Consider the following 12,935-nt stretch of genomic DNA (forward strand, 5'->3'; position numbering starts at 1 on the left):
CTCTGGGGCCGAGATTGCCCCTTGTCTTTCGGCTCTGGCTGTCACCCATCTGCCTCTCTGCCTCCGGCGGGGGATGGGCCAATCCGTAGCTGGCTAGCTCTCCTCTGGTATTCGCTCAGTCCTTCGTTCTGTGAGCAGGCCTAGCAGTGCCTTAGGTTAGAGCTTTCCATGGGAAAATTCTCTCTCTCTCTCTCTCTTTTTCTCTCTCTCTCTCTGGCTATCCCACAGTTTGGGTTGCTATCTCATGTTAGCTCCCTCAGATTGTCCTCAGGACATTCAGCACAGTCCTTACCCTAAGCAACACAGCCGGCACCTACTTGTCAGCCCCTGCTTGCTGGTGGTGGACCAAGTGTCTGGGCTAATTCTCATGGGATTTGTGGTTAGGCACATTATCTGTGGGGGTTGTTTTTTTTTTTCCCCTCCCGATTATGTTGCCCTCTAAGATTTGAAAACTCCCCATAGACCCATCAGTGAGAGGGTTTCCTGGTGTTTGGAAACTTTTCCTCCTTCACAACTCCCTCCCCTGGACAGGTCTCCATCCCTAATTCTTTTGTTTCTCTTTTTATATTTTATATTTTGTCCTATCTCCTTTTGAAAACAATAGTCTGCTTTTCTGGGTGCCTGGTATCCTCCACCAGCATTCAAAAATCGTTTTTGGAATTTGCTCAGTGTTCAAATGATCTTTCAATGAATTTGTGGGGGAGAAAGTGGTCTCCCCATCCTATTCCTCCACCATCTTCAATGCTATGATTTTAGAAGGCACTAGTCTGCTCTATGGAGAAGGCAATGGCACCCCACTCCAGTACTCTTGCCTGGAAAATCCCATGGACGGAGGAACCTGGTAGGCTGCAGTCCATGGGGTCGCTAGGAGGCGGACACGACTGCGCAACTTCACTTTCAATTTTCACTTTCATGCATTGGAGAAGGAAATGGCAACCCACTCCAGTGTTCTTGCCTGGAGAATCCCAGGGACGGGGGAGCCTGGTGGGCTGCCATCTATGGGGTCGCACGGAGTCGGACATGACTGAAGAGACTTAGCAGCAGCAGCTGTCTGCTCCACTACAAAGAATTTCTAGTACAGAGTAACTTAAAATGAATGAAGTCAAAGTTCCCACCCCTTTAGATTTCAAACACAATGATATAGTTTGGTACAGTATTATAGTATTTGAATAATAATATAATATTATTACAGGCCTGTTAATATTTTGTCATTGTTGTTAAAGAAAGAAAAAAAAAAAGAAACCACTGAATGGTCCATTTTTCTACTTTTCACAAGGTTTCATAGACACCTGCATGTTTATTTTGCCACTATCTTGGTTATAGAATCACATTCACATCATAAACTCTAAGGCACATCATCTCTGAAAGATATTTAGATTTAAAGTGGTGTCATAATATCTCATTTAATAAAACTACAGGGCATAAAGCATTCTTTTATGCTTATTTTTAAACTTTTCTAAGCCATCTGAAAGAAATGGGTTTGGAAACAAGCTGCTGAAAGGCAGTGCTCTTGTTTGGGTGATACGGGGGGAAACATTTCCATTGTCCCAATACAGATAATGACCAACCATGTTGGTAAAATTAATTTCCCTTCTCTGGATCCTTTCACTCCCTTGTTGATGCTATTCACCTCCTCCCCCCACCACCCCCACTTCCCTTTGCTCACAGACTCCAAAGCCTTTTTTGTGCTGAGACATCTGCAAGTATGAGAATCTAACTATGAGGCAGAATCTGTTTCCATGAAAGCTCAGAGGCCAGTACTTGCCCCTCTCTTCCTTGCTGATCACCAAGGTGTTGGCATTTTATTTAAACTCTGCTCATGTGATGTGTCTGCTCAGGAAGTTCCTTCAGGGACAGTGAAGCAAAAGCAGGCATTAGCTCTGGATTTATTCCAGGGGTGGAAGTATGTAGAATATGGTGGCAAATGAAAGTACCATTTGTGGGGTCCAGTGTCATCATGGCATGATGCCAATAACGGCATTAGATGTTCACTGAGGTCTGGAATGGCAGCTCAAGCAAAGCTTCCTTGGGAATGGCCAACTGGTTCCTATATGCAGCATCCCTTGCAGTCTGTCTGTTTGCTTATTCTCTAGTCTTCCTGTGCCTGTGTGTTTGTTTATAGTTAGATTCTGTTGTTTGCAGTCTAGAACTGAAACTGAGACTTTATTCCTAAACCTCTTACATGTAAGTTATTTTACTTCCTATCTATTCCTGACACATAAAGGCCCATAAAATAAATCTGAGTTCATTTTTTTACAGAGTATGTGAAAATAGGATCAGAAAGAAAGGTGTGATCTAATTCTCTTTCTAGATAATGTCTTATTTGCCTGGAGAACATGCATCTGTAGCTGATAATAGGAGTTCTAGGGTTTAAGAAGATACAAGAACTCTACAACATCTTTGCATGATGAATATCCACACAGCAGGTCCAGATCCTTTACTTCCTCTCCCAATAACTCCTTCCCTTTAACCCACGCCAATTCATTTCCTCTATTTATAATATATCCTGCATTTAGTATCAGCTTAACAGTTTCCTATTTTATATTTTCCAGATTTGGGAATGTGTCAGCCCTTCTTAATGATTTTCAGAAATCTACCCTTAAGTCCTCTACATCATTTCCTTCCTTGACAATAAAATTTCTCCAATGTGTCAGAACGTATTATTTTTATTAATAAGGATGTTACTAACAGTGACACTTTAGATTATGCCACATACCTTTCTTAGTATCTAACTGTATCAAAAAGGTCAAACTAGCCTTTGCATTACCCAGTACACATAGGAGATTTCAGTTTTTTGGCACTTTTTTTTTTACAAGTTTATATTTCCAATAACTTAAAATGGCAAGATAAGGAAGTACCCTCAGCCTTTTCCACTAGACCTGGGTTCTATTCAAAGTCAAGTCTCTTTGGAAAGAAAACAGCTTTTTCAGTCAGAAGCTCTAGAGGCTGCTTTCTTCAATTCACAATCTTACTTCAAAATCCTGCAGCAACAGAAGCGCTTGTATTCAGAGACCTGTCTCAGACTGCTACTGTGGGAAGGACTTTGCCCACAAATGTTTCTGAATTTGAAGGCCCGGTGGCTACCTTTTACAGGGATTTGCTGGAACTATTAGTGAAATTAGGTTCAGAGGGATCTTTCAACCGATGCAGTTCAAGGATGGTTTTGGTAAGTAATTGAGTACACAAACATCATGATCCCTTGTTCAAAAGCTTGCTGCTGCTGCTGCTGCTAAGTCACTTCAGTCGCGTCGGACTTTGTGTGATCCCATAGACAGAAGCCCACCAGGCTCCCCGGTCCCTGGCAGCTCCAGGCAAGAACACTGGAGTGGGTTGCCATTTGCTTCTCCAATGCATGAAAGTGAAAAGTGAAAGTGAAGTCACTCAGTCATGTTTGACTCTGTGGGACCCCATGAACTGCAGCCCACCAGGGTCCTCTGTCCATGGGATTCTCCAGGCAAGAATACTGGAGTGGGTGCCATCGCCTTCTCACAAAAGCTTGGTAAAGAACCTTTTAAGAATCTGACCCCAGGTTCTCTGAAAAGACCTAATATCTGACTCTGGACAGTAATCAATCACTTCCCTGATCTTTTCTCTGCCCCAGCCTTTGACAAAGTCCACTGCTTTTGAGTGTTGCTTTTTCCCACAAATTGAGATAACTTGTTCCCTTGCTTAACTGTAGTAGAATGTATCACAGTATATCAACCTGTAGTGAATTTTAAATTTCACATTGGGAGAAGAACTTGGATGTTTTTATATTTCCAATAGGGAAATATAAAAATAAATAGTGTGGTACCTGCCTTTAAGGATGTTACAATCTAGTGGGAGCAACTTGTATGTAAATGGCTGATTATGATACAAGGCAACGTGAAATAAGCATTGACTAGAGGACAGGCTCATCCATGGTAACACAGATAATGGAGCAATTAATTCTAACTGAAAGGGAATGAGAAGCTCCTGTGCAAAGGTGGTGGTATTTGAGAAAGTTACACAGAATAATTATAAGTTTTGAGGGGCGACAGAGGAGAAAAAAGTGTTTCACTGCTAGAACAGAATTAGCATAAGCATATAGGTTCATTTCAAGAGGTTTTTTGTTCTATTTTGTTTTAATCTAGCACCTGCAAGAGACTATATAGTAGGCTCTGGAAGAGATGCATAGAGAAATGACACAAGTTTTCTTTTCTCCTATAGTTTAAGTTTTGTTTGGAGAGAAAAGTCATTTCTATATGAATATATCTGAAGAGTTCATAACATATGGCTGACTGGAACAATGGAACTGAGTGGCAAGTCCTTTAAAATCTACAGCACATGAGATCAAGACCAGCACTTTTTTCAGAGGAAGTAAAAAAAAAATTCTAGGGGACATGGAGGTATGAGCTGTTTCTTAAAAGAAGATAAAATTTAACATGATAAATAAGGGGTATGGATATTCAAAATGACAGGTATGGCATGAACAAGATCTAAATGCAGAAATAATCCTGGCATGCCCATGTGATTGTGAAAGCACCAATTTAGAGTACAAGGTGATTTTGGGCCAACGTAAATGCATTGGAGAAGGAAATGGCAACCCACTCCAGTGTTCTTGCCTGGAGAATCTCAGGGATGGGAGAGCCTAGTGGGCTGCCCTCTATAGGGTCGCAGATAGACTTCTAAGACGAATTTATCTGGAAAAACATTTTAAAACCCTTAATAGCAGTCAGTAATTCTTATCAATTCCTTTTCCTTTAATAGTTTTCATATACAAAAAAACCTGCATTGTGTGAAATGGCAACCCACTCCAGTGTTCTTGCCTGGAGAATCCCAGGGATGGGAGAGCCTAGTGGGCTGCCGTCTATGGGGTTGCACAGAGTCAGACACGACTGAAGCAACTTAGCAGCAGCAGCAACAGGAAGAGGAAAGATAGAAATTCATGTTTAGGTAAACTCATCGCCTGAAAAATTCAGGCAGACAAATTAAGTGAGCAAAGCAATCTGAGTATATGATGAAAGATAGTAAAGGATACTATGGCTCAGGTTCAACAAAAAGAAAGACACCACTAGGCTCTAGCCATTATCTAGAGCCATTATCATTCCTATAGTAAACTGTGCTCTAATGTTGCCAGACCCTCCCATTTGTTACAATGTGTCATTAAATTGGAACTATATATATATATAAGTTGTATAGAACTTTTGAGACCCCAGGGTCTGTAGCCCTCTAGGATCCTCTGTCTTTGGGATTTCCCAGGCAAGAATACTGGAGTGGGTAGCCATTTCCATCTCCAGGGACTCTTCTTGCACTGGCAGGTGGTCTCCTGTGTTGCAGGTAGATTCTCTACCAACGGGGCTACCAGGGAGGACATATACATACATACATATATAAATGTGTGTGTATGTGCGTGTGTGAATTAGAATATATATAATAGAATACATACATATATATATATATATATATATATATATAAACTAGAAAACAAAATTTTGTTGGTCAAAACCTACTTAGACACATAAGAATTCCCTGGGTCACATCTAGTATGTGGCCCATTGCTTTTTAAATTCTGCTGAACTATAGAGGGTAAAGACTGCTGGAACTAAAGCTTTTGCATTATATTCCATGGCCATTTAAGGTTACAGAACATAGATGCAACATAAGGAAAGTAGCATGTTTTAACTGCTGCTGCTGCTAAGTCGCTTCAGTCGTGTATGACTCGGTGCGACCCCACAGAAGGCAGCCCACCAGACTCTCCCATCCCTGGGATTCTCCAGGCAAGAACACTGGAGTGGGTTGCCATTTCACACAATGCAGGGTTTTTTTGTATATGAAAACTATTAAAGGAAAAGGAATTGATAAGAATTACTGACTACTATTAAAGGTTTTAAAATGTTTTTCTAGATAAATTCATCTTAGAAGTCTATCTGTTGTTTAAACTGGTAACAAGTAAAATGTACAACAAAAATTTGGAAATATTTATCGGCTCTGACTTCAACTGTCTCATTTGCCTTTAGGAAGGAAAACTGCAGCTATAAGACTCTTCTCCATTCTAACAGGGAAAGGATTCAAGTTGGGCCTGCAGGAGTGCTTGATAAGTGACTCTATCCACCAGCACTCTGCGGTGCCACTGTTGGATGCCACCGTGATGTCTTGGTCAGGTTCACTTGTGTGCCTGTTGTGTCTTAGTCCATGAGCCTGGCTGACTTGGAAATCAGGTGGGGTTTGAGTGTTTGCAAGAGATGCTTTGGGTCTAGTCAGTTTTTGAATTGATAGTTCATAAGTCACTCACAAAAAATTATGTTAATTCACTCTTGGTTTAGGTTTTTCCCCAACCCAATGTGAAAGAACTGAAATTGATGTTAAAAACGTAACTTCTAAGCTTTCACACTGCAATCCAGAAGGCTTGTTATTTAACAAAAAAGCTCATACTCTCTCTCCCCTCTCAGGAATTCCTGACAGGTAGAGGAGCTTAGTAACAGGGCAGAATTGGGTAGAATAAAATATTTCTCTTGGAAATTACAATATTCCGCCTCTGTCTGAATGAAATGCAGCTTCCAGATGTTGCCTCTGTTTCACTGAAAACCCACTGCTAGATTTTATGAACAATGCAAATTCCTGAAATGTAACAGGGCTTCCTAATGCTGAGGAAACATTTAGAAGAGCATCAGATCTTGAAAATGTGCTAATGAGCCACAAAGTCTGATTAAAGCAAAGGTGCAATGTTCCAAAAACATGTTTTGTGATTTAGATAAGTATGGCTTAGGTTTCATCATAGATGTGAGTACTTTAAAGGCAGAGTGTGCAAAGATAAGAAAGTCTCAGTAATAAAAACAATTCACAATAGCTCCTTACTAAGTTATTTTCAGAAGAAAGTGTTAAGATCTGAAAACTGTATAAAAAGGGAAAGAAAGAGAAAAGCAGGCCATTCACTCACTAAAAGATGAACTCTTAAGGTTTCATAACATAAAACGTGACATTTCAAATTATTTAATTTGATGATTATTTATAAATAATAAGCCCGAGTTATGAGCAGATGTGAACAAAGATGAACATCTTCTGTTAATTGTGGAGGATAGAATAGTTGGAAGTATTTTTCATAGACAATATCCCTCTGGGAGAGAAAATCCTCACATATTTCAGCTTTAGTTAAGATCAAACTGATCTAATTAGCATTTTCATCTAATTTATTGCTCAGAATTCCCTTTAGTGAGGCATGCTTTTGATAAATTTCAAGGAATGCTGTTTTCAGAAAAGTTTGAAATTAGACATATAAAACCAAAATGCGAAGCTTTTTAAGATAAGCCAAAACTTATCTTAAAAACTAAAATGACAAAATTGGAAAGTCATAAACTATATTGTTATGTTAATAAGAAGATATGACTTACACAGAATAACAGGATTATTCTATATTTTTGTATTTGGGGCACAGGACATAATTTACCCGGAGAATTTCAATTAAAGTTACACACAACTAATTAGAGAAAAAAGGATTTCTCACTCTTATTACTGAATGATAATGCTGCCATGTTGGTTAGTTACCTTGTAAGGTCATTATAAATCATAGAGGTATTGAAAAAATATAATTAAATGTGTAAATAACTTTGTTCCATTTTTATTTTCTGATTTCAAATGATAAAAATTGATTATGAATGAGTGTTCCCACAACGCATTTCACACTCTGGACACTTTAGAATTTCACTTCCACTTCTTTGCATATGCAGATATGGACTCTACACTGTGGATAATGAAACTATAAATTTAGTACCTCAGACAGGCATTGTGGTATTAGAATGTGTTCACAACACATTATCAATATGATTACAAAACAGAAGCAAGATATAGGCACAATCTTGGTAGACTTTATCTAATTAATTTCCTATATGGCATTTTTCACTTGACTGAAAGGGGAACCACTGATGCATTCTTCTTTTTACTTACAATTCTATTCCTAGAAGGTAGAAAAAAAATCATATAATGCTGTACTTGATTTTGACCAATAAGAAAGAACCAGTTAAATTTAATTTTAGGGAAGAGATGCCAAACTACTCTAACACAATTATATCCTTAAGCACACCTCATTGATAAAGCAACTACCGTGTACCCTATTTGTGACACCAGGGGCTTTTGAGGAATTAGTATTAGAAATATCATTATCAAGAGTTGCAAAAACACCGCCTTCCTCTTTCCTTAGTATATCTTAAGCGTTTTATTGCTTTGGAAATATTTTCAAAGACTTAATGAGAAAACTATCCATCAAGATTCATTAATGATTTCTGTATCAACATGCTAGAAAAAGAGCAACACTAATCATCAGTTTCCTATAGGCTTTACTAAGCTTACCTTGTGGAACAGTTCTTCAGAACTATCCCTAGTGAAGGTTAAGAAAAGCTTATGTTTGTTAAGTAATTCCAAGGAGCAGCTTCCTCTTTTCCCAAATCACCCATCTTCAATTCCTTCTACCGCTTTCACAAAATAAGTATGTACATCCAAATTTAATACACCCTATATTTAACATGAAGAACAATTTTCTAGGGAGAATCAATGATTTAAGTAAAGAATTTCAAATATTTTAGGAATCATGGGTCCATGATCACCTCATGCTATGAAGTAATTAATAAAAAAAAAAAAAATTCAACCTGAAGTTTTCACAGATCCTTTAGCCACCTCATGAGAAGGGGTGACTCATTGGCAAAGACTCTGATGCTGGGAGGGATTGAGGGCAGGAGGAGAAGGGGACGACAGAGGATGAGATGGCTGGATGGCATCACTGACTCAACGGACTTGAGTCTGAGTGAACTCTGGGAGTTTGTAATGGACAGGGAGGCCTGGCGTGCTGCGATTCATGGGGTTGTAAAGAGTCGGACACGACTGAGCGACTGAACTGAACTGAACTGAACTGAAGGGATTTTTTGCAAGTAAAACTACTGCCTGCTGCTGCTGCTAAGTCGCTTCAGTCGTGTCCGACTCTGTGCAACCCCATAGACAGCAGCCCACCAGGCTCCCCTGTCCCTGGGATTCTCCAGGCAAGAACACTGGAGTGGGTTGCCATTTCCTTCTCCAATGCATGAAAGTGAAAAGTGGAAGTGAAGTCACGCAGTCGTGTATGACTCTTCGCGACCCCATGGACTGCAACCTATCAGGCTCCTCCCTCCATGGGATTTTCAAGCAAGAGTACTGGAGTGGGGTGCCATTGCCATCATGACATAAAAATAGTTGGTTGCCCTCATTCAAATTGCACCCATTGTTTCTGAATTCATATGAATTCAAATGCTTCTTTGAATTTTCTGTAAGTTTCTTAACATTGTTAAAATAAGAATGCCGTTTAATGTGTGATTCAGAAACTAAGCATTTACTTGCTGATTTCAGAAAATATTAACTTGGGTGCCCCAACCAAAACGAAATCTTGGATCCATATTTCTTAAGTAATCAAAGATCATGTGAAAGAACAAAAGAGTGTTTTGCAGAGACTGGGAAATAAGGCAGAAAGCATTTCTCTGGAGACATAGGACAAGTTTGCTCTGCTTAACCAAAGTAAACAAAAACCTGGGGTACCAATTGTACAGCTAAAAGAGGGCTTGGAAATTATAGCATACTTATCACATCTGGCCTAATTATATCTCCTAATAGCTCTAGCATTAATAAACATTCATATATGGCTAAAGTCTGTGAGTAATTTATAGAATGCATATATTTATAAAAATTCTTTTTCTCTGATGAATATATTTACTCCCCAGAGATAAATTTAAAATCACATGACCGCAGGATTTAAGCACCTATCAGATAACAGCAATCTATTTCAAAGCAAACTGCACAGACTGAGATTTTCTTTCCATATGTAAGAATATTTGGTAGCTATGTAGATGCAACTATTAGGAAGAGAGCCACTGTTATTTAGGACAGAGACTTACCAGTGCTTGTCAGAAAGTTCACGTTTCTCATCACACCTTCTGTGTAAGCCCCTGGCTCGTAACTGTCCATTTCACCTGTGACGATGTGAGCGACTCTTGCTGCCCGTCCTCGGATAGCACCTGCAGCTCGGTCTAGATTATCAGCATCCTGGTCTCTCAGGGCTATGATACATTTGTTGACATCTTCTAAGATATGGCTCTCTGTAAGTAAACAGATCAAATTAGTTTAGTGGGTTTGTTTCATTTTGTTTTTTTTAATCACACAAATCTAGCATACTGTGCGTGCTATGTCACTTCAATTTTGTCCAATTCTGTGTGACTCTATAGAATGTAGCTTGCCAGGCTCCTCTGTCCATGGGATTCTCCAGGCAAGAATATTAGAGTGGGTTGCCATGCCCTCCTCCAGGGGATCTTCCCAACCCAGGAACTGAACTCATGTCTCTTAAGTCTCCTGCACTGACAGGAGCGTTCCTTCCCACTAGCGACACTACTGTAAATCATGTTAATTTCTGGTTGCACACAAGGTACACATTGGGAATGAAGGGCATTGACAACTAAGAAGAAAAAATACAGACAATTCTGCTTATACCTTTTTAAAATAGCACAACTTGTAAAATAAAAACTTTGCATTTTTATCAGCAATTCTTATAGATTGCAACTGATTTTAGATTCTGATTCCAATAGATTAGATTTTAGATTTGAATGGTTTATAAATGGAAATTAAGGGAAAATTCTATATTAAACCAAAATAAAATGTATAACTATGGAACACAATTCTAATAAAAGCAACACTATGCAGATTATGAAACTATACTAAATATAGAGACAGATAAAACTACAGCATTCCATTCAACTAATATTCATTGATGTAAGCTATTTAATACAACTATAGAAATCTTATAAATTAGGAAATGATGAAAACTGTGAAATATATAAATTTTATATTGTAAAGCAGCAACCTCACTACAACTGTGAAAAGACTCGTATATAAAGAGGACTTTACAAAGATTGATTGACTTGAAGAAAATGAATCCCAGAGAAACTTGCTCACTCTAAAAAGTAGCTCCAGACCTCTTTCTCTCCTTCCTTCTTTGCATGATTAGTGCATGAAGAAAGCAGGGAGTTATTAGTATAGTACAACAATGTGGTTTTCTTTTTCCTATAAAATGATTAATTCTCCCAGACAAAACTAATGAGTGGAGCTGAGTAAACATGTGGAATATCAACAAGCATGGGCAATGATATTTCTAAGAATTTAAAAGGATATTAAAAGAATGGTTTCTGTCTTTATTAAATGAATACCCACCCAAAATATTTTAAGCCTCTATTACTTCAAAACATGCACAGAAAACAACAAAAAAGGCCTCAGTATTTTCCAGAACATATTGTTAACTTTCTCACTTTCTCTCTCCTCTCTGGACTTGCCGATTTTCTGCAGATAGGCTACAAAAGACAGGCATTCATAAAGCTATTTCTTTGCAGAGTCACACCTTCCTCTTACTGTGCAAAGCATAAAATCCAAACTATCAAAGAATATGGTCCCCAGTGAACTTCTAAGACTTGATGTCTACTATTCCTCTGCATGCCTTTTATGCTTGTTATATTTATTTTATAATTTTCCAAACCTGCCATAATTTTTCAAGCCTCTGTGCCAGTGAGCATATTAGAACCTTGACCAAGACTGCTCTTTTGGGTTTCTAGACCCAATTTCACTTGGGTCTGTATATGTGTTTGTGTGTGTAGGCTTTTCCACACTAACTAGCAACTCTCTGTACACCAACTGGGTGATCTGGAATTTAAATCAATTCCAACACTATCTACCTGGAGATGTGTTCTTCCCAGGTGGCTCTGACAGTAAAGAATCTGTCTGCAAAGGAGACCCGGGTTCAATCCCTAGGTCCAGAAGATGCCCTGGAGAAGGGAATGACAATTCACTCCAATATTCTTGCCTGGAGAATTCCATGGACAGAAGAGCCTGGCATATAGGAGTGCCACAGCCCATGGAGTCACAAAGAGTCAGACACGACTGAGTGACTAACACACACACACACACACACACACACACACACACACACACATATCTGAAGACAGCATCAGATTCCACAGGTTAAGGGTTTAGTCTCACAAGACTACAACTTTCCATCCCTACTACAGACACCAATCATAAGCCAAGATTTTTAGCTGTGCTTCTGAATAACTGCTACAAACTAAAGGTTCCCATGACCCCCTCCTCAGACTTCAGACACCCATCCAAGTTGAGGGTGTTACATGTATTTCTGACCAACTGGCTATAAATCAGAGGTTCCCACAACCTCCTTTTCAGGCATGATTAATTTACTAGAGTAGCTCAAAAAACTCAGAGAAACATTTTACTGACTAGATGTAACTTTTATAACTCAGGAATGGCCAGATGGAAGAGAAGCAAAGAGTAAGGATAGAGAAAGACACAGAGTTTCCATGCCCTCTCCATGCACGTCACTTTCCCCAAATTTCCAAGGGTTCACCAACCTGGAAGCTCTCTAAACCCCATCATTTGGGGATTTTATGGAGGCTCTATTTCATAGGCTCAATTGATTAAATCATGGGCCACTGGAAATCAATTCAGCCTCCAGCCCTTTTACCCTTCCCAGAAGTAAAGAAGAGGAATGGAAACCTTCTAATCACATGGTTGGTTGCCCTGTCATTCAGCCTCCATCCTTGGGGGGTTCCTCAAAATCACTTCATTAACATACTAAAGACACCTTTATTGCTCTTATCACTTAGTGCATTCCAAGGGTTTTAGGAACTTTGTGCCAGAAGTAGGAAAATACCAAATCAGTCAGTTCAGTCTCTCAATCTTGTCCAACTCTTTGTGACCCCATGGACTACAGTACACCAGGCCTCCCTGTCCATCACCAACTCCTGGAGTTCACTCAAACTCATACACATTCAGTTGGTGATGACATCCAACCATCTAATCCTCTGTCATCCCCTTCTCCTCCTGCCTTCAACCTTTCTCAGAATCAGGGTCTTTTCCAATGAGGTGGTTCTTAACATCAGTTGGGCAAAATACTGGAGTTTCAG

General features: G+C 39.3%; 1 protein-coding gene across 1 annotated transcript in view; it reads right to left on the reverse strand.

The window, feature by feature from the left end:
* Positions 1-12,935, reverse strand: part of CTNNA3 (catenin (cadherin-associated protein), alpha 3) — a 1,923,005-nt gene that overhangs the window by 498,622 nt on the left and 1,411,448 nt on the right. Inside the window, exon 12 of the mRNA XM_010852148.1 lies at positions 9,873-10,073. Coding sequence (XP_010850450.1) covers positions 9,873-10,073 — 201 coding nt within the window. The remainder of the gene's footprint in view (positions 1-9,872; positions 10,074-12,935) is intronic.

This window comes from Bison bison, unplaced genomic scaffold, assembly GCF_000754665.1.
Source record: "Bison bison bison isolate TAMUID 2011002044 unplaced genomic scaffold, Bison_UMD1.0 scf7180017864309, whole genome shotgun sequence".
NCBI classification, from domain to species: domain Eukaryota; kingdom Metazoa; phylum Chordata; class Mammalia; order Artiodactyla; family Bovidae; genus Bison; species Bison bison.